This window comes from Indicator indicator, chromosome 17 (assembly GCF_027791375.1).
Source record: "Indicator indicator isolate 239-I01 chromosome 17, UM_Iind_1.1, whole genome shotgun sequence".
In the NCBI taxonomy this organism is placed as follows: domain Eukaryota; kingdom Metazoa; phylum Chordata; class Aves; order Piciformes; family Indicatoridae; genus Indicator; species Indicator indicator.
The window spans coordinates 20,248,840-20,275,585 of NC_072026.1; the positions used below are offsets into that span (position 1 = coordinate 20,248,840).

Genomic DNA, 26,746 nt, shown 5'->3' on the forward strand with positions numbered 1-26,746 from the left:
AACAAAATGACATAAAGGAAGATAGAGAGGCCAGCAGCTGAGAACACTGTGACAGCAACACAAGGGCAGCAGAAAACATGAAACAAATCAAACTGTCAAACCAAAGCTTTATTTTGTTTTAAAGTCTTTGCTGCAGTACCTAGGACTGTGCCCTCTATACATAATGAACAATCATTCCCTAAAGATCTGGATTTGGCACCATTTTGTGTTTACCTCAAACACCTGTGGGATTAATTTCAAATCAAAAACTTTTTTTTTTCCAAACAGAATAAGAGCTGCCATCATGAAACCAATCAGCTGAGTTACTGGAGAATCTTAAAAACAAAAAAACCCAAGATCCTCATCTAAACCAACATGTTTACAGAGAACTCCAAAACAGAGGTCAAACATTAAAAGGCTGATATAGGCTCAAGTGGTTTATAAAACCTATAAAAGACTACACCAGCAAATACGCCCTTTCAGTCCACAGTTCAGAAATTCATGAAGGGAGCAACACTCGCTAGCTGGAAATCTTGTCGTGGGACAACCACACATATACCAACAGCAGGACCCAACATCCAAGGTTAAAATGCTCCAGTTCCAAGCCACATAAAATGAGAGAAATTCATGGGAAGATTAAATCAATTCATCAAGTCATAATTGGTTAGGCAGTTCAAACTTCCCCCCAGCAACCACTATGTCACTCACACACACGGGCTGGCATGTACATGGCTCAATCCAATTCAAATTCCTCAAGGAACAGAGGATCCCAGGCTCTATTGAGTCTTTCCCTATCATGCAAGAAATACGTCTGGCTGTGCTTAAATCACCATCATGTGTTACTTCAGCCACAGTACCAGGCAAATTAAGTAGAAATGCACAGTTTTTAGCTCATCATCTTTGCAGAAGTGTTTGAGAGGCTCAGTTGCTGGAGGGTTCGGCATGGGCACAGCCAGTCCCACTTCATGCAGACTCGCTGGCCTCTACCGGCTTAATCATGTGATCAGGCTTGTTGCCAGCAGCATAGTGCTCCCACATCTGCAAGTACAGCCGCTCCAGGTCCATCGTGTACTGCTTCGTGTTAAACAGAGGACTGGATATTCTCTGCTTCCAGACTTTGCCACGGATCTTTTTCAGGCTACAAAAAGAGTTAAATCAGTCAGAAGAGGTTCCGAACAATTCCTAAAACAGTTTGCTTCCAAAATTTATTTCAGCAAATCCAGAATTGCCAGTACAACCATTTCAAAGACATCCCATCCTTCACCTTCCACCAAATTCATATTGCTGTTTCATCCCCTCATCACTTCTGATGCAATCCAGCATGACCACCTCAAGTACGAACTAAGACATGAATAACTTGTTGCATCATCTGTGCTGTAGTAGCTTTTTACAGCACAATTTTAATTTGCAGTAAGTCACAAACTGCTTAACCTTCAATTTAAGAACAGCAAAAGGTGAACTATATTGCACTTTAGCAGGTAAGAACCTGTGCATGACCGATTTCTTCAGAACAGGTATCACTGTTACCCAAGTGGGAGTACTGTCAAGTTTGCTGTAGAAGCAGATCAGTTAACTGCAAGACAAACCTCCTGACAAAGACTGCCCAGCTATTTTAGATACTGGAGCACCTGCAAGATTAAAACTACTGCAAGTCTCAGCACTGCACCTAAACACAGCACCTGATGTTCTCTCTGTTACCACATTACACAGAAAAGTTTGCTTACTATTCCAGATCAGTTCCCAGTTTCACAGCAATATCCTCATACTCCTGTCTGCTTTTTGCAATGAGCTCAAGACAACCCAGGCAAGTGAGTTGTGAGGCAGCAACTCGTGACGCAAGGGTCTCGCCTGTAGAGAAATGAATTGAGAGCAAGAGTAAGATGATTAAGTAACCCATGGCAGAGAATCATGTATTTCCCTTCTGCCTCTACAGAAGACAGTTTGTTGGGCTTGCTGTTTGTAATTAAAAAAAAATAACTGTATTCACACCCATCTGTTCTGTGTAGGTTCCCCACTGCATTACCTGGCATAGTGACCATTGGAGTCCCAGCCCAAAGTACATCCATCCCAGTTGTGTGCCCATTGCAAAGCGGAGTGTCTAGACAAACATCAGCCAATTGCCCTCTTCTCACATGTTCTTCTTTGGGTGCAACAGGAGAAAAGATGATTCTGTTTTGGGCAAGACCCAGGTTTTGAGCATATTGCTGAATATTGGGTTCTCCTACAGCTGGGAAGCGCAGCAGCCACAGCACACTGTTGGGAACTCTTTTTAGAATCTGTTACCAAAAAAAGAAGCAAATATAGAAAGTTCTGTCAGAAACACTTCCTATTCCTAACAAAAAAATTACCACATACCAAAATGAAGCAGAAAGCATAAGCATTCAATACTTCAATCTTCTAAGTTATGGAGCAAGACAGAAAAAAAAAAAAAAATCACCCTTTTGAGTGGAATAACTAGGATTGCATATGTAATCCCGCTGAAAGAGACAGCAACTCTGAGCAACAGCTCATAGAGCAGAAGTTGAGAGCGCAATTCCAAGATCTTAGCGTCTCATTTATGGGCCCATACTACGGAATATTTAAAAAAAACAACCCCTCATGTGACAATCAGCAATAAACTATAAACTGGTCCTTGATGTAGACATTCACTGTCTACATCATTGATATGTAGACATATCAATTCCCAAGGCCAGTTATGACTTTATTGTGCAGACTAGGGAAGACATCAACATACTTAAGCTGTCCAAGACATGACTTTTCACTGGCTAGAAACAGATTGATTTGAAATCGATCTAAAAACTTCTACATTCTATTAACACCAAGTCCTGCAACACAAGCATGGTAAGGATTCACACAGCTCAGGATCAGTGTTTCCCAGAAGAATAGGCACAGTTTTAACTTGCTTGAAGTTTCTGCTAAGTTTCACTTACATGCCAGAAGTCTGACCTTATTCTTCATGTGACACACAGATACTCACATTAGCCCACATCTGCAAAGTGGAGGGATCAATCTTATATAGCTGATTGAAGTTACAGTACACAACAGCATCCTCTGGTAAGCCGTACTGAGAACGTGTAGTAACAATTATAGTTCGTGGGACTTCTTCACCAGTTGCTGCTTTGTTGTTAATCTAAACAGTAAAAAAAAAGGCAGCTCAGGTAACACTGAAACTGCAGCAACCAAGAAAATGCCCTGCAGAACCATCCTGAGGCACACTGCAACATCTTTTAACACCTTCAATTACTGAGAGCACATTTTTGGTTTTATTACACAAAGCGGTCTACTCACAACCAAAACAAGAGCTGAACTGATATGTGGTTGTGGATCTCCCTGAACTTCCAAGTAACTGGAATATTGGGAAGAAGAATCACATAAAGAGGTGCTACATGTGGACTCCCCCCCATCCTTGAAGTCAATTAATTTCTTTGACACCAAAACTGAAAGGAAGACTTCAGGAAGAATAAAAGAGGTATTCAGAAAAAAAGGGTTTTTTTTTTGTGTGTGTGTGTGTGGTTTGGGATGTGTGTTGTTCTGGAGTTTTTTTGTGGAGGGGTGGAGGGGTAGAGGGGAGCATGGGCAGCTAATGCTAAAAGGCAGTAAGCACAGAGGAGGTAGTCAAGACTAAAGATAGAGACTACCATGTAATTGAAAGCCTGTAAGGAACCAGCTGAGAAGGAAATAAGGGAAAATGCTGAAAATCAAACTAAAGAATTCTTAACTTTCAAAAAGTGGTGGTATAATGAACAGTTCACAAAGAGGTAAGGAGATAAATAAACATTTTTGAGAGACAGTAGAATAACTCTGCCTGTATTATCCTTTTTTTTTTTTTTTTAACGCAAGTGAAACTGGGTAACAGGCAAAGTGCAAGGGCCCACATCCACACCTGGTTCAGCGCAACCCTCAGTATCAATCCAGCTTGTGAGGTGATGAGATTGAGAGCAACCCTGCAGAAAAAGAGTTGGGGGTGCTTGTGGGGGAGAAGCTGGACAGGTGCCAGCAATGGGCACTGGCAGCACAGAAGCATGGGCTGCATCAAAAGCACCACAGCCAGACCCATACGGAGAGAGGGCATTCTGCCCCTGTGCTCTGCCAGTTCTGGGGCCCCTAACACAATAGGGACACAGACCTGCTGGAGTGAGTCCAGGAGGCCACAAAGATGATTAGAGGGCTGAAGCACTCCTCCTGTGGGGACAGGCTGAAAGAATTAGGACTGTTCAGCCTGGAAAAGAGAAGGTTCTGGGGAGACTACTTAAAGCAACGTTTCGGTATCTGAAGGCAACCTACAGGAAGGCTGGGCAAGGGCTCTTCAGAAGGGCCTGTGGTAAGTGGATGAGGGGCAATGGTTTGAAACTGGAGTAAAGGAGATTTCACTTGGACATCAGGAGGAAGTTCTGCACAATGAGGGTGGTAAAACACTAGAACAGGTTGCCCAGGGATGTGGTTGAAGCCCCATCCTTGGAGAGATTAAAGATCAGACTCTATGTGGCCCCACACACAGTTGGAGGTGTTCCTGCAGACTGCAGAGGGTTTGGACAAGATGACCATCGAGGTTCCTTCCAATCTGATGCAATCCATGAATCTGTAGAACAGCTCACAGATGCCCTGCAGGCAATGAGCAAACCTTGCCTTCAAATTCTGAACAACCAAGTATCATATTTATGCAACAAGATTCAATTTCTTTGGACTTTAGAAACCTCCTGATAGGAGAAGGTTATCTTCCAGTATCTGTGGCTTGTAACATATCCGCAAGTCTGCTTCAGAATGAGAACTAAACAACCCAACATGACAGAAGGCAGACATCTGCTTAGAGGCTTTTCCTCATTGTCATACGAAAACATACAGCAACAAAAAGAAAAAAAAAGAGAGAACAGCATCTTGAAGTGCCTCACCTGAGTAGTTGCTAATCCATTACTGATGTTGAATCCATTGATTGTTATCTGGATTTGCCCACGATTGATCATCTCTATGACAGCTTCTGCAATGGTGTTCATGGGGATGACTGGCATGCTGAGAGCAGCATTACCATCTGCATTCTCACAGGTGTCAGGACACTTCATCTGCAATAAATCACAGCATCAGACAGGGCACAGGTTGCAAGCCCCGGGACCACGCACACCAAAGAGCAGCTCTTACCTTAACGATCTTGACATCAGGGAGGCTGTCAAGGAAAGCCTTCAAGTCAATGCCATTCAGAACAATTCTGTTATCATAAATATGTCCATTGGACTTGAAATCAATGACTGCTTTTTTCTGTTAAAAAGAAGTTTTATAAAAGTTACAAGATCCCTGGCTATACTCAGTGCCACTTCATAGAACACCTCCTTCTCTCGCCCTACCCTCCCACATACCTTCAGGTGGGGAAACATGTTTGCATGGTCTCCAATGAAGAAAGTGTTTGGCATGTAAGCTAATTTCTCTGAATACTGCTCAGCCACCTCAACTGGGGAAGTTTCTTTATCTGTGATGATATAATCCATGAACAATGCCCCACTGGTTCCAGGATACCCTAGCCACATTGCCTGAAAAACAAGAAAGCAAGACTCTAGTCCCAGGTGCATGGCAAAAATAAAGTAAGTTAAACAACATATTTTAAGCTATGTTTTTCCACCTACAGATTTGAGTTCCTTCTTGGTTTTTATCTAACCCCAAACAGTCACTACTGACCAGGTTCAAGGATCTTTATAAATTGATCCCTCAAGCAAAAGGCCAAAGTATCCAACTACACGCAGTTACAGCCATCACTGATGACAGCTTCTGAGCTGAGATTTCTGTATCCTGCAGTGAGTCTGATTCAGGTTTCTCCAATTCTTGTTCCATAGGCATTTCCAAAATTTAGTCAAAAAACACAACTCTAGTTCTGAATTCCTTTAACAGAGTTTCACCAAGCTTCAAGAACTTAAACCAGAAGAATTCGTTTCCACAACTGCTTCAAATACCCTTTGTTTCACCAATACAAGAAAGCAGAGGTGTTCAGGAACCTCAGAGAATTAAGGAGTTGTCTTTCAGGACAGACACTGCCCATAAAGCACAAAAGCTCAGCACTGCTCGAAAGAAGGATCCTGTGTGTCTCATACGCACTAAGCCCTAACAGGTCTCTTGCTTACTGATCAGCGTAAGACTCCAATGTTCCTTCAACTCCACCAGAAGAGCAAAAGAAACTTCACATTCACATGCAGTTTTTTGGAAATACAGTAGCCTCTATCTTTAGTTACCTGGAGGGGTGCTGGTCTCAGGGCAAATAATTCATTTCTGGCTCCTTTGGTGTAACCATTCATGTTAATGAGGATGTGTATCCCATCCTGATGGATGCGGTCTGCTGCTTTGCCATTGCATGGTATCTGAACAGCAAATAAACAGAGAGGAAAGTGGAGTTTTTTTGTTGGTTTTTTTTTTTTTCCAGTCTTTTACTAGTACCTGTAGTTAGTCAGTGTACCAACGTACAAATGTGTAATTTAATTCAGGTGAGACTTCAATTACATTACCACTGCTGGTTTTACAGAGGTTTAAGTCAGTATCACTCAATGAACAAAACCTCTGTTAAAGCCAGGACAAACATGTTTGGTGGACATGGCTGAAGCAGCTGCTGACAAAAGATTGTATCTGTGGTACTTCAAGGTTACTACTCTGATTTGAATGTGCCAAAGCAGTACCTAACACTGCTAAGTTCAGCACTTCATGCAGAAAAGTATGACTAACATGACAGAAGAAACTTCAAGCAACACAAACTGCTTCAGCTCTTGGTTAAATCAAATTCAAAGAGCAGACCTTCACATGAGGCATTAGTGACTTTCAAGAACAGCAAAGTCCCAGTAATTACAATGTGTCTTCTCCTGTCTAATGACAAAAGCTAAACAATTTTCAACAGTGTTACACTCCTCCTGGAGCTAATTACTGCTCTCATTACTGACAACTAGTTACAAGAAAGCATTTCATAGATGTCTCAAGTTCAGTAGCAATAAAACAAAAAAACAAAGGCTAGAAACTGAGGCTACACGAATCGTAACAGCACCACCAGCATCACTCCTGTGAGGCTAATTAATGACAACAGCTCCTGTAAGGCACACAGGGGACTCCTAAACTAACATTAGGACAGTACAGAGAAATTACTTCAAACTAAGATCAAGAGTAAGCCAATTAACTCTTCACATCTACTACTACAGCTGACTTATTCTGCAATTAATCTGCACCATGGAAGTTCATCACTTTAGTAAAAAAGGGAAGTCTAGTTCACACTTCATAGCAGGGTAAACACATGCACATAAGCAGTTTTATCTCCAAGCAGATAACGACCTCGTTCCCATCTTAGTTTCACTGCTAATGCAATAAATCACAGCATACTGTTTCTACCTGTTTGCTCCTTCTATACAAATCTCTCAAGATTTGTACTATCACCCAAAGATACAAGCTTGATGCCTCAGAAATTACAAAATCAGAAAATTCATTCTATCAAACCTGGGCAAAAGAAAGAATTTGTCCTACATAGCTGAGTGCAACAACAGTTATGAAACCACTGTCCTGTTTTACTATGTACTGCTCACAGCATTCTAAATGCACAACTGCAAAAGCAGGGGATGGATGGCCTTCCCCAACTGTAACTGAAGCTCACTATTCTAAAAGAACCTTTCAGAAGATCAGCTTTGCAAAATCCATCTCAAAGAACAGCTCTGCTGACATCAGCTTAGCATTTTTACATACGAGAGCAGGCTCTGAACAACACAAAACATGCAAATTTTATTTGTCACCTAACCTGACATAGGTCAGGCCAGCTGCAGAGCAGCCTTCCTGCATGAAAGGTTCACACAGGTAAGGCCTAACCGAAATGTACCTACAAACCCCACAATTTTCAAGACTAACATCAGCCTAAATCAAGAAATTATTATAACTAAAACCCTCAAACGAGAGGCTGATCCCTTTCTTCATTTAAGTTTGCTAAGAAGTCACTGCACCAAAAAAGCTCACCTGAGATAAGTCAACGAAATTATTTGCTTCAGCCATCACTTTCACACGGAAGTTTGTACCATCATCAGGACTCAGGGCATAGCAGAATACCTGCAACATGGGGCATCAAGCATTTAGTACCTGCAACAACTTGACAATGAAATAGTTTTGCTATAAAACATATGGTATTGCAATTTTAAATTACATGAGCAAAACACACCTAGCTTCATACAAATGATATAATATTTATTTTATTTGGGTGGAATTTAGGAGTTGAGGAAGAAATAAAAATAAAACCCTGAATTTGTAATTAGTGCGATTCAGAATTATAACTTGGGTTGAACAGACAAACTCAGGGAAGCTTCTTAGATTCTTTAAAACAGTGACTAGTTCCCTCCAATTAAGAAACTACAAATGTATCTGAGAAACTGAAAGTTGACAGGTTACAGAACAGACATCTGTAGCTAAGCTAGCACATACAGAACAGATAGGACCAATATGCAGAGAATTTATTATCCTGCAGGACAAAAGCGTGGTTTTAGCAGACCAGATAGCTTTCACTTAGTTAAGCTCTGTAGAGCTTTCTAAATCTAGAACAAGGAAGCCTGCCCTTTGCCTTGAGCCGATTCAAGGTTAAATGGTACACTCTCCCCACACTGTACTCAGAGCACTGATCTGCTTCATTTTAAGAAATCTGCTTCATAGTCACGGTTCTGTTAACAATTCAAGCATGCAGATTCTCTGTGAGGATTAGAGACTACAAAGAGTTCATGACCAGGAAGAAGCAAGAAGATAGGAGAAAAAACCCACCCAAACCAAACAAACAAAACAAAAAAAGCACCTTAATAAAGCACCTTTTTCAGGAAGGGAAGACATAAAATCCTTTACCAAGATATGCAAACTCTCATATCTTGGAAAACAGGAGTGCAAAAGCAAGGCAATTTAAACAGTCATGGGGCAAGCCACATAACTGAGAATCTGTGCTATTTACAGCCTCAGTCCCCTACCATGACAACCCAGATCAACAGAGCTGACTGTCTTCACTACTGCTACACTGTACATGCTCACTCTGCAATGAGTTAGTGTATCATTGCCTTGTGAAATGCAGCAGCCAGACCGATCTGAAGCTTATTTTTGTGATAAAGGTATCCAGAGAAAAGCATGTGTGAAAACAACAGCAGAGTGAACAAAACAGAGATACCTATCTGTAAATCAAGATGTCAGCAGGTAGGGACAACTTGATGCTGAAACATCTACTAAAACCACAGCAGCTGAAGCTTGAAAAAAGTTTTCCCACAGTAATTATGAGGACAGATATCTAATTCACCTACCTTCCAAATAATACTTCATACTGATAACACTGGTAAAGGAAGATGACTCAGTGCTGGAGAACTCTTCAAAGCATTTAAAAAAGCCTGCTAATGAATTAATAAAAACCAAAACCCAACCAAACAAAAAGCCTCAAACCCAAAATTTGACCTTCCCTGGACCAAGACAAAAAGCCACCTATCTAAAGCTTTAAAAATGCCGTTTATGTTTTTACCTCAAACTTTTCTGGGTTATGCATGCCTGGGATTGACTGCATTAGATGTGAGGTTGGATGGTTTCCAAAATCAGAGCTCACATAGCCAATACGAAGTCGACCTTCACTGGCCTTCAAATCCTTGGGATGCTCATATGGTGGCTTATGAAGAACATTGATCTGTCAAGAAAACATAATCCACTCCTTACAAACTCAGAAATCAAAACCAAACGCTGAATGGAGCAACAGAAAAAAAAAAAAGTCAGTCAGGTGAGTTTGTAGAATTAGCCTTAGCCCATATCCAGGAAGTGGTCTATGGGCACCTGCTGTTTCAAACCTGCATTATACACCTTCCATGAGAGCCAGGTGCAATGTCCACAAACTGTTACAAGCCCTCACGCACCTATATCCAGCCAGACAAAAATTGACATCACTGCTCCTATCAAGTGTTTCTGCTGTGTCACCATTTCCTTCCGCTCCTGTTTATTAAGTATACTAGTAACACACCACTATGACCAGCAAGTTCTCAAACTACAGGCCACTTGTGACCAGAGCAGCATCCTGGGAAGCACCCCAGCATGCTTTCTGTTCTTATGCACACCAATCCTCCACAGACATCAGCTGCTAGTCACCAGAGACAGAATTATAAGGCTATCGAGCTAACTCTGAGCCCTTTCCATTAGCTAACCAGAACCATCCACTGGCTAACAGCGTATTTCCAATTACACCTGGAAGGTGCTCAAGCAGCCCATCTCAGCATTCACAAACACCAAACAGCTAGGGCTCTGGCTGAAGAGGAAAAGAAGTAGCATCAAATTTTAGTTAAAGAATTCACCACCAACTGCAACTGCACTCTTGGCAACTTGAAGTGCTCTGCAGTCACAATTAAGTAATTATAGCAAGAGAATCTAGTTTTGAAGAATCTACTCTACTGTAAACAAAGCACTCCAACACAGAATCAAAGTAAATACTTCCTCCTGCAATGTGTCACACCTGCTGACATCTCCACTATAGCAAGGGCATTAGTAAACCCCAGAGCGAATCAAACAGAGCTTGCTCATTAGCAAGGGATTCACTAGTGGCAAGGTCAGGTTCCAAGCACTACAGATGCTGGAAAGGGTCCAATTCTGGGAAATACTATCACACAGACGCCTAGATCTCTTTTACTGTCATGAAAGAATAATTTACTCTGTTTTTCCAAAATGCCCCATGCATCTACTCCACAAAACTAGGTAAGTAACAGTATGTCCTCTCTACAGGGCAGACTCGCAAACCTTACAAGAGCCTAACAATAACTACTGACTAGTACATTTTCAGTAGGCATAGACAAAACCACAAACTACTTGAACCATAGTTGTCCCACCTTGTCCAAACACAGATTTCCGTGCCTCTCTGCAATAGCCTTCCTAAAACTGTGAGTAAGGGGATAGAGCATGCTATGATGTGGATGGACAGAAGGCAGCCTGTTTTTCTCCAGCTGATCAGCTACAATGCTAACCAGCTTCTTCATTCTTTCATCATAGTCTGTCCAGTCACAGACAATCTGGAAAAAAATAAAATTAAACAAGGATTAGGTCAGCAGCATCCTTTGATCTGGATCAGACATTTCACAAGTGGAGCAATGTTTCTTCCAAAAAATGGAAGTGAGATCTTCAGTAATTTCTGCTGATGACTATATAACCTTATCTTTCAATTCAAGACTTAAGCCTGCTCCTTAACATTCAAATTAGTGATCAGTTAAGGTGATCAAGCTCGGAGGATTTTAAGAGTTAAAATCAAAGCATCTTCCCGCTCACCTGCAAACAGTGGGCCAAGTTGCAGTAGGCATCTGGGAAATCAGGTTTCAGTTTCAGAGCAGTGCGGTAAGAGGCAATGGCTTCTGGTATATTCCCTGAATCCTGCAAAGACACGGAAGTGTGTCAGCAGATAAAAACATACTCAGGGCAAGTACTCATGGTGCCCCACCACACTGAGTCAGTTACTCGCATGTGCTACCTTGTGAATAGAGGCCAGGTTGCTGTGTGCATCAGCAAAAGCTGGGTTTATCTGAATGGCACGGGTGTAGCACTGCAGAGCTCCTTGAACATCCTGCATCTCCTTCAAAGTATTTCCCATATTGGAATAAGCATCTGCAAATGTGGGGCTGATTCTAAGAAATACAGGCAACATTAGTCAGAAAGTTCTTCCCTCCAATGAGAAATCATACCCATACCAGACTTCCTGGTTTGCAAAGCAGCTATCTGAATTAACATTCTGAACAAATGTAGGCCACCCTCCCATTACAAAATGCTGGGATTATTACAGGGCATGTTCATTTACCTGATAGCCTCTTTGTAATGCATCAGAGCTTCCTGCAATTTCCCTTGCTGCTGCAGAACACTTGCTAAATTGGAATGGGCAGCAGCAAACTCTGGGAACACCTGAAACGAAGTAGCACCTGTCTCTCAAATGCCCCAAGTAGACTGCATCACAAAAACACTTGTGCATTTATTACTTTTCTTTTAACAAGACTCAACTCTCCAAGTAGATGTTCCTGCACTTACACCCAAAGAGAAAAAACCTCCCTGGCACAGCGCACACTCCCAACATGAACTCCCCAGCTCTCCCTCTCCACAGCCAACCATACCTCAAGAGCCTTCCGATACAGGCGGACGGCTTCTTCAATGTTCCCCTGCTCCCGCTTGATGTTTGCTAGGTTGTTGAGAGAGTCTGCATGAGTGGGACAAAGTCGAAGAGCTGTGTTGTAGCATTCTTCTGCTTCTACCACCTTGGAAAAAGAGGAATACTGCTAATATGGGAATATTTCTTGTAACAGTACTGTTTATAAGAAGTCACTATACTATTACGTTAAGCAGACCGCCCTAAATTACACTTCCTTGTGACTAAGACTAACATGCCATCTTCATAAAGCTGGCATCACCTGCTGTCTAAAATGACCATTCACTGTCCTTTTAAACATGTTCAGAAGGAAAGCACTCCTTACACTGCCTTTCTCCTTCAAGGCGTTGGCCAAGTTACAGTAGGCATCCGGGAAGTGGGGTTGCAGTTCAATAGCCCTCCTGTAGGTGTCTATTGCTAGGTCTATCAGTCCTTGCTCGTAATAGACACAGGCAAGGTTGCCATGCACAACTGCATGATTGGGACTCAAACTCAAGGCTCGTAGGTAAGCTGCTACGGCTCTGTAACAAGACAAAGAAAGTAAACGATCATCCACAAGGCAGCAATTACATTTACCTTGCTCATAAAAGATCCTACATTAAAAAACAGACCAAGTAATATGTATTAAAACACAGAGGTATCTGTCCTGTAAGACGTTCCAGAGAACACAAAAGAGCACTGTCTGAATTGAAAGCCCAGTCAAGGGATGAAGCATTTTCATCTGCATTATTTTAAAGTTATGCTGAATTCTGTAATGACTATCAGACAAGAAATACTTAGTAAAACAGCAATGTTTTCCTCCCACCCACTGCTGTAAGTCTAGAGAAAAAGAGAAGCTTTCAACTATTTTTTAAACATTCTTCATCACTAGGATAAGCACAAGACCTTTGCTCCACGTTTTTCCAGTTTAATTATCCAATTGCAAAAACACAAACAGTATCATAGTATTGCATGTCTTTATTCTAACCTAAAAATATATAATGCTTCACTCTTCAAACTGCACTGTCCAACAATGAGCTCTCTCATTCTATGCTCCTACAGCATTCTACATGACTCAGGTATTCAAACCGGATTTCCAGACCAATGACAACAGTATGCACAGCGAGTAAACTCTCAAAGAAGTGGTGTAAAAATCTAACCTCTGTTCAGCCCATTGATCCATGGCTAAAGCATGAATCACTGTGCACAATGCAAGCAGTTAATTAACCTGTTCCCTGCAAACCATCATTAAACTTGGAGCCACAAACTAGAGCCACCAGAAATTATAATTAACAGATGCAACATGGTACACTGCTTATAAACACCACAGCCTGGATCTTCTTCCAGAAATAGATTCATGTATCAGAAGTCTCAAAGTTAGTTCAGCAAGAGAGAAGTACTGCAACCCCATGAAGTAACATGATGACAACACATAACAAATAGCAAACACACAGTAAGGTGCTTAGCTCATTCCATCACTCAAGGGTTCATGACTTTCTTCTACATCTTACCTTCATTCTCTCCAGCCTTATTTTCAAACATATTTTCATCAATACCTTCAGAAAGTCTCACTTTCAACATTTTATTCATTAGAACAAAGTAGTATCAAGGAGCACATTCCTCAAGTTTACTGTTGTTGTTTTCTGGATTTTTTTTTTCTTAATTCCAGCAATCTGATCTACAAGCATTTTAAAGCCACTTCCTTACTTAGCTTCCAGCAGATGTCTTTGCTATACTGCACAAAGATTTTTACACTGGCAACCCAATCTGTATCTTAATACACCTGACAGGACATAAAAAGTGACAGTACTGATCTGCTTACCTGTCAAATATCCTTGCCTCCTTCAGGACATTTCCCAGATTGATGTAAGCATCCAAAAAATTTGGGTCAAGTGTTACAGCCTGAAAATATTTTTTAAGTAACAGTTTTGAGCATTAACACAAAAAACATTCTCTATGAACCCTATTTGTTTTGTTGTTGGCTTTTTTTTCGTTGGGGGAAGGGGAAGGATTTTTTCTGTTGTTGTTTGGTGGATGGTTGGTTGGGTTTTTTGGTTTTGTTTTTTTTTTTTTTTAATTTGACCAACCCAATCTGTAAGCATCTAAGACATCAGTAACCTAATGAGGAAAGAAAATGTAAGTTATATAAATCAGTAAGAGAGCATCAAAGTTACTCATCTGCAGAACAGCATACACTATGCTCAGATGTATTCACTTGCTTACCTAGTCACTTGTAAACACTTCAGAATGAAGTGTTAAACACTGATCATACTTAACACTGCTGCCTACTCATGCTATGCTGCCTTTCACTTGTTTATAGGGGAGAAAATCCTAAAGTAGCTGATCCATATGCTTTACCTACTGTAAAACAAGACAGCAGCTTAAAACTTTAGCAGCCCACAGAAACAGTTCCACAAGTGAGAGATAAAAACCAAATACAGCAAACATGTAGGGAAAGTTCAGTCACCATTTAACTAAAAGAAAACATTCTCACTCCCTTCGAAACTATTAAAACACTGAAGAACCTTAAGAACCAATAAGGGTGATGAAGATGCAGTAATAAGCTACAAATGAGTATCTGTCAGGCCACACTCCTTCAGTCTTTCCCATAGAAACTGTTATTTCCAAACTAAAATACTTCATATCAGTAATGAGGCACAGATCCAAACAGAATCGTGAGTAGTTAAAATTATTTTTGTAAATCTTAACTCAAACTGTCCACCACATCCTAAATCCCGTTTCAGGTCACCTTAAAAACTTCAGCAAGGAGTACAAACTGAATTCAGATACTAACTACATACAAACTAGAAGGTATCAGACAACTAGTTAATGACACCAATCTAGAGAAGTCTGAAACAACAGTGGTGAATAATAATCCTGGAGAAGAATTAGTGCATCACTTAAAATTGTTCTCCTCAGTTACTCAAAGGACAGTAATACCTGAAACAAAATCACAATGAAAAATTATTTTAAGCAGAAAGTTGCCTCTCCCTCGCACATGAAACATAAAAATCATTAATCCCATCAAAGTCGATTAAAAGAAAAGAAACTCCAGAAAAGACCTCTAAAAAACAACCTAATGAACTTTCTTGTATTTGACATGTGTGTGAAGTCCCTAGGGCAATTCTAAACATCTCTCTAGTGGCATACAGGCAGTCTGAGAGATCAGAAAGCTAAAAAATGATTAACGTAGAATATTAACTACCAGGAGCACAAGAAAGTCTCTGCTGATCAAAACATTTCTATCAGCTGTAAGCAGAGGACTGCACATAAAGCCCTGGGGTGAAGCTGACTGGCTTAGTTACCTTTTCGAAGTGATGAATTGCAAGCCAAATCTCTCCTTGGGCATTGAAAACACAGCCAAGATTACTCCAAGCCACTGCAAAGTTTGGTTGAGTCTCAATTGCTTTTAAGTAACAGGCCTTGGAACAGTTAAAGAAGAGAGATACAAGGGAGGGGGTATATTTGTAAAAAGAAAAAAAAAATGAGAAAAAACAATTGTTAGTATGCCTTCTCTAACCAGCCAAAAGTGACCCTGCAGTATAGGCTAGCTTGCGCCAAAACTAATGCGCTGCAAACTGTTGTTGATCCTGCGCCAGCGCAAACCAAAACCCAGGTGCAAGCCCACCATTGTTCAGTTATGCTGGTAACCAGTTAGCATGACTTTGGACACCAGGTCACCACAGAGATCACGCCCCCTTAAAGTGCAGGAAATCCAAAATATCACTGGGTAAAACCAACTTTGCTGTAAAATGAGACTATAAACTGAAATATTCAAGAGCAGATAGAAATTACTTTTAAAAAAAATTAGAAAAACATGAAACCGTTCTTGGGTTTGAATTGTCCTTGTCAAGCCAGGTGACACATCTTTTTTCTCCAACACCTTCAGTTATCTGCAGCTCCCAAACCTCAAATGACAGGATTGCACAAAGGTTTAGGTCCCTGTAATGCAAGCGCAAGAAGTCGCTGCGCATCCTAACGAGCACGGCGCCACGCTATCGCTGCCAACTGCTTTGCTATGTCCTGATCACCCCTAGGTCCAGTGAACGGCCAACCAGAATCATTAATCTACCAGACAGGCCCATACAGAAATTTGCGCATTCAGTTTGATGTCTGGACTCTAAACATGTTGCAACCCGGTTTCATACAAAAGGCTACAGCCTGGAGCTTGGGCAGTCCCCCAATCAGAGATTAATCATCTAGCCGACCGTTCACGAGGGCTGTTTTCGCACGCAATGCGCGTTACCGCTGCGCAGCCTTTGCGCTACTGCAGGATCACAGCGCATCATCAGAAGAGCAGAACGCTGCAATCCAAACAAAGAAGAAAAAAGGAAAAAATGAACAACCAGAAGAGTTAGAAGCTTTTACTATTAACTATCTCCAATTATTTTTTTTTATATTAATTTACTTTTACTTTATTTCTTTGAAAGAATTTGTGGCTACTAGTATAAAACATTCTTACATTACTTGCTTGTAATTAAATACTTTAAGCTGTTTCTGAAGCCACAAGACAGAAGATTCAGGCATGGAGGCAAATGGTTTTGCTGTGGCAGTTACAAACCCGTTACCATATTTCTCATCATGTGACTTTTCGGTGCGTTCCTTGCTGGAAGAGGAGGAGGAGGTGTGTGTCTGCCCTAGATCCAGGCCTCGAGCTCCCTTCAGCGAGGCACCTTACGCATGGAATAGGAGGTTTCACCCACCTGAAACCTTCTAAATACAATATCAGTGGTGAAAAACCAAAAACAAGAGAGAAAATAAAACAAGATCATTAGTAAGAGTTCAACAAAGCAATTGCATTTTTTGGATATGTCTTAACACATACGCATGAGGACAATCTGTCTGTAACAAGGGAGACATGCAGACAGGAGAGGGTTAATCAGGGCAATTGCATACAGCAGGGGCTTTTTTTTTTTTTTTTTTGGAAGAAAGGCTCTGAAAGATCTACAAAGAAATTAAATTTTAGTTCAAACCGTAAGGAATCTGCTGGCTTGATCTTTCAAATGGACTGATAACCAAAGAAACACATTGCAATTTACTCAAGATCGTTTTTCCTCCTTTATTAAGTTCTCACAAAACAGAATAACACTTTCAAACTAGGTGTCTCCAGAGCTCTGAAACAAAGAAGTCAGCAACCTAAGGCAGGCGCAGTGTCTTGGCCTATACCAGTCACACTAAAGCTGCAGTGAAGTGCAGTTCATGTTAGCTGTCCGCTTGGTGGGCTGAGAACCAAATTACTTCAAAATCTAAATGATACTGCAAATATTTTCAACCTGGATCTGACCGAATCAATCAGGCTGCCCTAGGATGGCATGCACATCCAAGTTGTGAAGAGAAATCCAAACAAGAATGAAGTTTGAAGCTGCGCTCCCACTGCCCCTCCCCGAATGGTGCTGCAGCCAAACAGACAGCTACGCTGCTCATACACTCCACTGGTTAGCATGCGCGTGGGGCTTGGAGCGACACACACGGAGCCCAGGGGGTTGACTGCTCCACACTCCTCACCCCTGCAGCGCGGACGCGTAAGGTGGCTTGTAACAAGACAATTTCTTTGTGCAATCTGAGTTTTAACATGCCAAGAATTTTAATCTCATCTTGGTGCTTGAATTCTCAGTTTAGGAAACATAAGACTGCTAGAAGCCACCTTTCCACTACAGCAAGTTTTCTTTCGATCAGTTCATTTCCCAAACAAACCAGCTTTGTCCTTCTGATTTCTTTATTTTGGGGGAGGGGAAGGGAAGACATGAAGAACAGATAATTGGGGGGTTCGCACACTGCAGCTATCGATCATTTACTAGCCTTTCTTCCACTATCAAGGGAAGGGAAAAGTTAAAAGAATAAAAGTCTTTAAAAGCCAATATTTACAAGATAACATTTGGATAAGTTTCTTCTCCACTTACAAGCCACAAAGGACTTTAGAAGAGCAGCGTTTTCAATAGCACCTGCATCGTACAGGGATCTCGAGCTAACCACAGGCTCTCTGCTTGGCACCAGCAGGCAAGCCTCAGGTTTGAAGGACTTTTACTTATTTCCAGATAACAGCATGATGGAGCCCCTGCCCGATACTTCAGAATGGTATCAGATAGTCTAGTTCAGCAGAAAGGCTTGGAAAGGTCCCGTTTCTTGACTTAAACCAACTTTTAAACATGGACATGCCACATCTTGCCCTGCAACTACTCTGGGGTGTGTCAGTGCCTTCAGTTTTCAGCAGTTTCTCAGACTGTCTGTAGATCAACGCAGATTTGAAGACTTGGTGCAAAGTTCAACTTTTCAAAACACTGACGTTTACATGTATGCTACCCAACACCTACCTTGGCTTCTTCCAAGCGACCCAGGGCTTTGAGCAGGTTCCCCAGGTCACTACGAACACAGTACAAGTCCTGAAAAATTGAAGTCACACTATCAGCTTCACGACTTCAGATGCCCTAAAGATGTTCAACAGAGAACTTAGAAACGAATGCCCCAGTCATCTACAGCTCATTTTAAATTCCTAATAATTACATCACATTATTTTTTCTTGACCTAACACTACATTCAAAGCATAACCGTCCTGGTTTTAGTACTGTAATAATACAACAATAAAGTAGAAAGCAGTATTTCATACAGTTCCCTACTATAGAGAAATAAAAAAAAAAAATCAAAACTAAATGCCCCTCCTCAAGAACATTAAGTTCTTTTGCCAAACATATTTGAAGACTTTTTTTTTTAAGCATGATCTGTATTCTTAAGCTTCACCACTGCTCTCACAGCTTTTAACTAGATTAGACACAGAAGAATCACTCTGTATTGTTCCCACCGATTTGTCCATTTTATGCAGCTCTGCCACATGTTCTTGTTCTTTCATTTGTAACCACAGCACAGGCTGCAAGTGTATTATCTACCAGTACAGATCAAAGAAGGGGGACACTTTTGTCAGTGCTAGCAAAAGAAGTTTCTGACCTGCACAGAAGTGAACTCCTATAAGAAAACACCACCTCAGTGTATCTCATCAGTGCACAAACTCCACTAGTCACTTAGTGCCATGGTCTAGTTGATTGCTTAGGGCTGGGTGATCAGTTGGACTGGATGATCTTGAGAGGTCTCTTCCAATCTGGTTGATTCTGTGATTCTATGATCACTGAGCCTAATTCAGAAAGCTTCCCATAGGCTGAAGAACACAGTTAAACAAGACACTGAGCTCCTGCTGGACTAGGTTTGCATTTGCTTTTCCCAAGGGAAAAGAACACAGGCACACCAGACCAACGCCTTTGAATTTTTGACAAAGCAGACGACCAAACAGCAAGACACCTTTATTAAGCTGAGCAGTACTAAAGGAAATATCTGAATAGGATGCAAAAGAAATGGGCATCTGATAGGCTGTTTACTAAAAACGTCGATTCAGAACGGTTACAATCAAAAATCCAAACATCTTATCTACTCTCCAAGAGTCAATTTATACATCTCACAGTCAAGCCTGAGCAGTGATTCTCTCACTGTAATACTACTGTCTTAAAGCACACAAAAATAAACATGAAACTTCTGACTTTGATCAAAAACAAATCAAATCCAACCAAAATTCCTTGTTTTTCTATTATCTCAAATGACAAGTAGACCTTACTGTACTGCAAGAAAAACTTTGTGTGACTTCCAAAGGTTCTTAATGTAATGGTTTAGTGCAAGGTCATTAACTTTTTGCTGTACAGGTTAGAAGGAAGAGTTATCACTTGCTCAAGCCTCTGAAACCATTTGTGTCCTGGGACAGTAATAAAGTATGGAGTTGTATAAAATGAAGTGTTACTTACAGGGTTGTACTGAAGGGCAGACACATATGCCTGTACTGCTCCTTCCATATCACCTGCAGCTACCAGTGCAGCAGCCAAATTAATATATCCATCAATGAAATCTGGTTTGAGGCGCAACGCGTGTCTGTAATGTTCAATTGCTTCTTGCAGCTGTCCACGTTCCTTGTACACATTGCCTAGATTTGAGTAGGCTTCGGCCAGCAGTGGGTTCTGTTTAATTGCCAAAGTGCTGAAGTGTGCAGACCTGAAGAAAGTTAGGCAAGTCAGGAAAAAAAACCAAAACACCCCACCCTTGAGGCTGAGTGTTTGCCTGTTTACCCAGTTATTTCATGTGCATGCTTAAGTGAGCTGAACATACAGCCAATAAATCTAGACTTACAAGAGCTGTCTTGTATGTTTAGTTTCTTCTAGCTTGAACTATTATCTCACATGTTGCTATTTTAGATTCTACCGCAGACAGACAACTCATTTACCATCAGTAGGGTTCAAATCACTTCACCAAGCCTGAACTTGGAGAAAGCACAACAGAAATCCTTTGAAGCCTCTTCTAACATGTGTATGCTTTAAGCAACGTTCCCCTCAGGAAACAGCTGAAATACTAGATGCAAAATTCTGTTTTATCTTATGGGGATATGCCCACAGCATCCTCCCTCATTTTATTTTCCCCATGTCTGAACCATTATTACAAATTCATTCAAAAACCTATATAAAATGAATTGCAATCAGAAGTTCTTACTTCCTTCATCAGCACATGCAAATCTACAGCTAAAGCAGGTAAAGCTCAAAATGCTTGAGGCACAGAAAACAAGATTTGGAATAGGGAATCAGAAAGAATGCAGCCAACTTTCAGATGACAAAAATCCTGAACCGATCATTCCACTTCACAGCAAACAGTCAGTCTTGAAACTTGGAAAAAAACAAACAACCCAACAAACCTCCACATTGCAAGTGGAATAAACAAAAGCCTGTGTTTACACAGGTAAACACCCACAGCACACTCAAGTGTGGCTGACACTCCAATATTACTATGTACAGCATAGCATGAGAATGACAGCAAGAGCTGTTGCTCAGTGTAGAGCTACTGATTCCAATTGGGATTTCTCTTACTCCAACAAAATTCTAAAAGGAAGAATATTGGTTTTGACCAGTCCTTACTGCTGTCATGGAGTCAGATGGCATTTGCATTCAGCAATTAAAAAAAAAGGCCATGTTAAAGCAGAACTTTGGTCAACTATGCTCAGCTCCGTTAGAGGCATAAACTGGAAAGAAATCTCGACAGAACACCTCAAGTCTCCTACCTGTCCAATCTGCGACACTGGAAATGAATGGATGATAACAACAACAGCACACCAGTGTTATCAGGCTCTTGTCTCCAAAGTTGCATGCAGTGTCTCTCTGCTGCTTCGAAGTCTCCTGCTTGATACTCACGATGAGCCAACTCCGCTAACCCTTGGAAGGAAAGCATACGTTTCGTTGGTTCTGGAGAATCACCAAAACATTTAAGGGGGGGAAACAAAAAGTTAGATAATGGGAACAAAAAAAAAAAAAAAAAACAAACACACCAAAAAACACAATGTGAAGAAGTGCACACAACTGCACAATGAAAATGTTTGAAATTATGTAAAACACTAGAGCACATGGCAGTCTGAACTCTCCTATCTTCACGTCCTAACCTGTTACTAGGGTGCTCCTAACACCATCTGTAAAAGTCCAAGAGTTCAACAGCTAACAACAGGAATCATGTAGACTGCAATTACTGCATTTCTAAGTAAATAATTCCCAATTATCCCCAAAATATAAAGATATTCCTGACATGATATTGCACTTTGGTTCACAACAGCAAAAATGCTGCTAACACAGAAATTGCTCTCCTCATTCTCTCCCAAGACTGTAAATCTTACGTTTTGCAGTTTTAAAAACAAGTTCTAAAAACTTAACAGGGAAACAAAGTACAGTAGACAAAGACTGTACAGGATTTGAACAGAAAAAAGTTTTGCTGGGCCAGTAACGAAAGCCCTTAAAACTAAACCAAAACCAAACAAACCACCAAAGGCAATGTGTAAGATTCCTCGCATCCTCTATAATCCTTCATGCCCTTAATAAAAACAAAAATTGCCTTGAAACAACATCCAATGAGACAGAAGCACACTTCAGTGATCATGCAACTGGCCTACAGAAGGAACCACAGGTTACAGGAAAGGAGTTACTGCTTCTGGAGGCTCAGCTGGAAAAGGAGTGACAGAACACTTTTAGGTTTTAGCAGCTAAGATACAACTGTGGAAAAACAAAATACTCCCATAAAACACCACCTGCTTTAGACAAAACAGCCTTAAGTGTGGAAAGTAAATAAAATTTACAATGCACAGCTCTGTATTACAATATAGATAAGTGCAGCTTGGAAAACCCAACCATTCATAGAATCCTAGAGAAGTGCTCCCTTTGAATCTTGCCTTCGTACCACTGACTCTTACTACTGAAAGGTTTGATTTCTGCAAGTATCTCTTTTTTTTTTCCTCCAGAAGTACAGCATTTCCAGTGGCCTGCAGTCACTTAGTTCCATTAATGAAACACTTCCCACCCTGACCTAGAGAGTTTTAAAATTCTGAATGTAAATGAAGCAGATCCATCCTTCCCAAAGCAAGGAAGCACCTCAATATCTAAGTACATCTATCTCTGCAGTTAGGCACTGCAAAAACTCACAGACTTTTTAATTCACATGGGAGAACTTTAGATAGATAGTAAAATAATCAAAAAGAGATCAGGTACAGAGTTACCTAAGGTTTATTTTCCAGAATTGAGATGGGTGTCAATTATTTAAATTGTTTTCAAACTGACCTTTTAACACTAGCAGGTTTTGAAGGAAAGACTGCAAACACCACACACTGACTGTATCTGGTTTTCTAGATTGTCTCTATCAGTGCTAAAAACTTCTAAACGAACTAGCAAAGCTTACTCGTGTTCAGATACTTGACCAATTACTAGCCAACTATCTTAATCCAGATTATATTCCTGTTTTCTAAAAGCTTGGCTTTACACTTTCCAAACCGTGACTAAGGAAGAAATGGAATGCACCAGCTGGTTAAAACTACTGGAGATAAAGAGATAAAGCTGTTTTTTGCATGAGAATGACGGCACCATTTCTGGAAGCCCAAGGTGCTGATAGCAATAGCGGTACTGCAGTACCAAGACACTGCTTCTCACTCCCTCCTGCCGTCAGCAGCCTCACAGGTATGCCCCCTCGGGCAGTCGGTGTACTTTCAAGTTCTGCTGAATATAGAGAGAGGGAAACTGTGCAGTGGAAGGAGCATGCCTCATGGACTCAACTGAGTCAGTTCTTCTTCGAATATAACAATGCCGAAAGTTTAAGACAAATTCTCATGAAGTTTCCAATCTTTATCTCAAAGCTACATTTTGCCTATTTAAGCAAAATGTGAAACTGAAGTTCTCAGGGTAAGAGAGAAGGTGGTATGTAAAAATACTGTATTTAACTTCTGGGAATAAAAATTGCTAACAAAAACAACTTGCAACAAACATAACGGTGATATGCTGACATACTCTTTCATTTATCAAGTCGTCTTACAAAACAAACCGCCTCCCAGAAGAGACAAAGCAAACCACTGAGCATAAAACAGCCAGTCACCCACCGCCAAACGAGTATTTTAACAACGATCCTTGAGTTCACTGAAAAGCAGAAAGGTTACAGCTACATCACAAAAATCAAAAGGAGTTAAAATTCCAATAGAAAGTTGGCTGGAAAAGAAGTTCTACAATTCAAAGATGCAGCCATCAGTAGCTGAATCCACTTCCAAAGAAAACAATCACAGTGAAGCGTCCTCATCAGAAGAATTCCTTATCAAAGTCTGACATACATGAACTTAGGGACCTAAATTAACTTGTGCTACCTGCTTTGACTATAACCTTGGAAAAGCCTCGTGCATGCTATGACAGCAACATCTCTTGAGACTTCCACACAACGCAAGCAAAATAAAAATCATCACGAAATATCACTAACATACTCGAGGCTACTTTTCTTCCCCAGGAATAACATCCTAAGCACTTAGCATACACACGTGCTCAACCCTACTTTAAATAAAATCCAGGCTCATTTCTGTCTGGGAGGTGCGGGTGGCGACCACCAGACTCTTCCCCTAGCATACACGTTATTTTCACCTCTACAGATCAAAGCTGCAGCACTAGATACGCAGCTCTAGCTGAGACACAACGAAATACCATACTGCAGCTCTCCATCTCCACTTCTGTATCACCATTTCCCTTTACATTCTGCACTGCTACCCCACCTTTCTCCACAGAACCTTTTTTTTTCCCCCCAGACATCGTTTCAGCTTTTCATACCGTTTTGTGACTCTGGTTACAGAAGCCCTCAAAACTCTGGAGGATAAAGCTGTGTTGTACTTTCACCCTTTCATTAAGCAGAATACCTCTTTTTCTTGTTCTACAGAGAACATAGATTTGTCTTCTTCTCTAGCCTGTCCCTCGAGCTCTGGATCTATAAACTAAACATAAAACAGACTCTTTCTCAGCCAAAACACGCTGTCTTACTCTCCAAAAGACCTGCTCTTAAAGGGTGTAGCAGGAGATTCTGGACCAGTCAACCTAGGTTCTGAGTCAGGTTATACTAGTTCGTCGTCTGCACAAATGCACTTGTGCAACTAAAAACAAATCGCGCCACGCTCCTTCAGCACCGGCCCGCCGGCCCCGGCCGGGCAGCGCCGACGGGAGGCCACCGTGGGACAGGCCCGAGCCCACCCCGAGGCGCAGGCAGTGAAGGCCGTAACGGGAGCCACCGCCTTGCCCAGGCCGCCGCTTCTGGAAAGTTCCGCCAGGAGCGGGCCCAGCGAACAGGGAGCGCTGTACGCGGGACAAGCCAGACGTATCCCGGGGGCACAGGCAGCCGAACGGCTCCGAGCGAGGACAGGGCCCAGCTATCGCGGAGCTGCTGGCCCCTGGCGCGCCCGTCCCGCGCGGCAGGCCACAATACCTGTGCTGTCAGCCACGTTCCCCACGGAGGTCGCCATCGGGAAAGCGGGACAGTAAGGCTCTGGCGGAGACAGCGAATGGACCGCGGGTGCGGAGGGGCCCACACAGCGGCTGGTGCAGGACCGAGATGCCCACAATCCTAGCGCGCTAAGGCAACGGCTCCCGAAATGGCGGTGGCAGCAAACTGCCGAATGGCTGCTGCCGGAACTGGCTCCCCCCGCAAGTAGTGCAGGCGGAGCTAGCTTGCGGTCCCTTATGAAGCCACTGTGCGGCGGAAGAAGCCGTACCGGAACTTCTGCTAATCGCCTTCCGCCGAGCCAGGCCTCCCCACGGAGGCGGCTCGCCAAGCGCAGATCGATCTTTGTCGTCGCGTGACCCTGCTGGGACAAACGCAGCGGTACTGCGCATGTGCAGCTCGGGTTTCCCCGTTCATGGTGCCCGTGGCTCCATCCGCGTCGTAGCGGCGCGGCGCCGTTGGGGGAACGAACGGAAGCTCGGGGCCACAGCACTGCGCCCAGCGGCCGTGAAAGTAGCGCGGGTTCCGACCTCCTCGAGGTTCATTTACATCGCCTCAGGTGAGACCGTTCCGTAAAAGTGGCTGCTTTATTAGCCTTTGTTTCTTTAACGGAGAACGCAGATGAAGAAAGAGACCATCTCTGTAGGCCTCAGATGGGGAGATCATTAATGAATCGTGGAAGGTGATAGGATTGACGTGGAAGGTGTCTATAGAAATGAAGAGGTGGCTAGAGGAAGTTGATATCACAGAAGCAACCAGGTTGGAAAAGACCTCAAAGATCATCAAGTCCAACCTATCACCTAACACCTCCTGACAACTAAACCATGGCTCCAAGTACCACATCCAAGCTTTTTTTGAACACCTCCAGTGACAGTGACTCCACCACCTCCCTGGGCAGTACATTCCATGGCCAATTACTCTTTCTGTAACGAACTTTCTCCTTACCTCAAGCCTAAACTTCCCCTGGCGCAGCTTAAGACTCTGTTCTCTTGTTCTGGTGCTGATTGCCTGGGAGAAGAGACCAACCACCACCTGGCTACAACCTTCCTTCAGATAGTTGTAGAGAGCAATGAGGTCTCCCCTGAGCCTCCTCCAGGCTAAACAACCCCAGCTCCCTCAACCTCTCCTCCTAGGGTTTGTGCATGAGACCTCTCCCCAGCCTCGTTGTCCTTCTCTGGACACGTTCAAGTCTCTCAATGTCCTTATTAAATTGAGGAGCCCAGAACTGGGCACAGTACTCAAAGTGTGGCCTAACCAGTGCTGAGCACAGGGCAGAATGACTTCCCTGCTCCTGCTGGCCACACTATTTCTGATCCACCTGGGCACACTGCTGGCTCATGATCAGCAGCTGTCAACCAGTACCCCCAGGTCCCTTTCTGCCTGGCTGCTCTCCAGCAACTCTGGACCAGACTACGACTATCCACAGTCCAGCTTTATTTCCGTTACATGTAAATCACAAAGAGCCTCCTCTGCTGATGTCTCACCAGGGATCATGCTGTAAATCAGCAAGAGACTGTCCTGCCCGGATAACAAACTGAACACAGCCTGAGTTGCTCAACTGTTAGGACAGCATGCAGGCTTAATAGGCAGCTGGATAAGAACTTCCGTGCCCAGATAAGAGCCCAATTTAAATGATGCTCATACAATGCATCACACAGGGGGGGCACAGGTAAAGGGGGACATGCAGCAGGTGGATCGGGAAGGCTGTAAATTCCAAATACCTCAGCCAATGGGAAAAGGGAGAGGGAAATCTGCATCCGGGTTTTAGGATAAAAGGGAAGCTGTGCCTTCCAGCAATTTGAGAGATTCTATAGGGATTAGTATCCCATGAACTTTCCTTTTATTCAAATAAAATTTTACAGGACTCCTCTTGTC

General features: G+C 42.2%; 1 protein-coding gene across 3 annotated transcripts; it reads right to left on the reverse strand.

The window, feature by feature from the left end:
• Positions 1–106: 106 nt before the first annotated feature.
• OGT (O-linked N-acetylglucosamine (GlcNAc) transferase) lies at positions 107–25,061 on the reverse strand. Of its 3 annotated transcripts, none has more exons than XM_054388765.1 (22): positions 24,857–25,061; positions 21,156–21,306; positions 19,858–20,101; positions 18,388–18,456; positions 15,382–15,498; positions 13,899–13,978; positions 12,423–12,618; positions 12,066–12,206; positions 11,759–11,859; positions 11,435–11,588; positions 11,236–11,337; positions 10,803–10,982; positions 9,461–9,619; positions 7,939–8,028; positions 6,192–6,317; positions 5,328–5,498; positions 5,113–5,229; positions 4,869–5,036; positions 2,957–3,109; positions 2,003–2,255; positions 1,704–1,827; positions 107–1,117 (listed from the first exon to the last, which is right to left on the reverse strand). In XM_054388765.1, the coding sequence occupies exons 1-22, from the start codon at positions 24,891–24,893 to the stop codon at positions 943–945; spliced, it is 3,108 nt and encodes a 1,035-aa protein (XP_054244740.1). In that variant the 5' UTR covers positions 24,894–25,061; the 3' UTR covers positions 107–942. The 3 variants fall into 3 exon arrangements, with proteins under 3 accessions (XP_054244740.1, XP_054244739.1, XP_054244741.1); XM_054388764.1 differs by having other exon boundaries at positions 21,156–21,336; XM_054388766.1 differs by lacking the exons at positions 18,388–18,456; positions 19,858–20,101; positions 21,156–21,306; positions 24,857–25,061 and adding an exon at positions 16,645–16,997.
• Between the last annotated feature and the right edge of the window lie 1,685 nt (positions 25,062–26,746).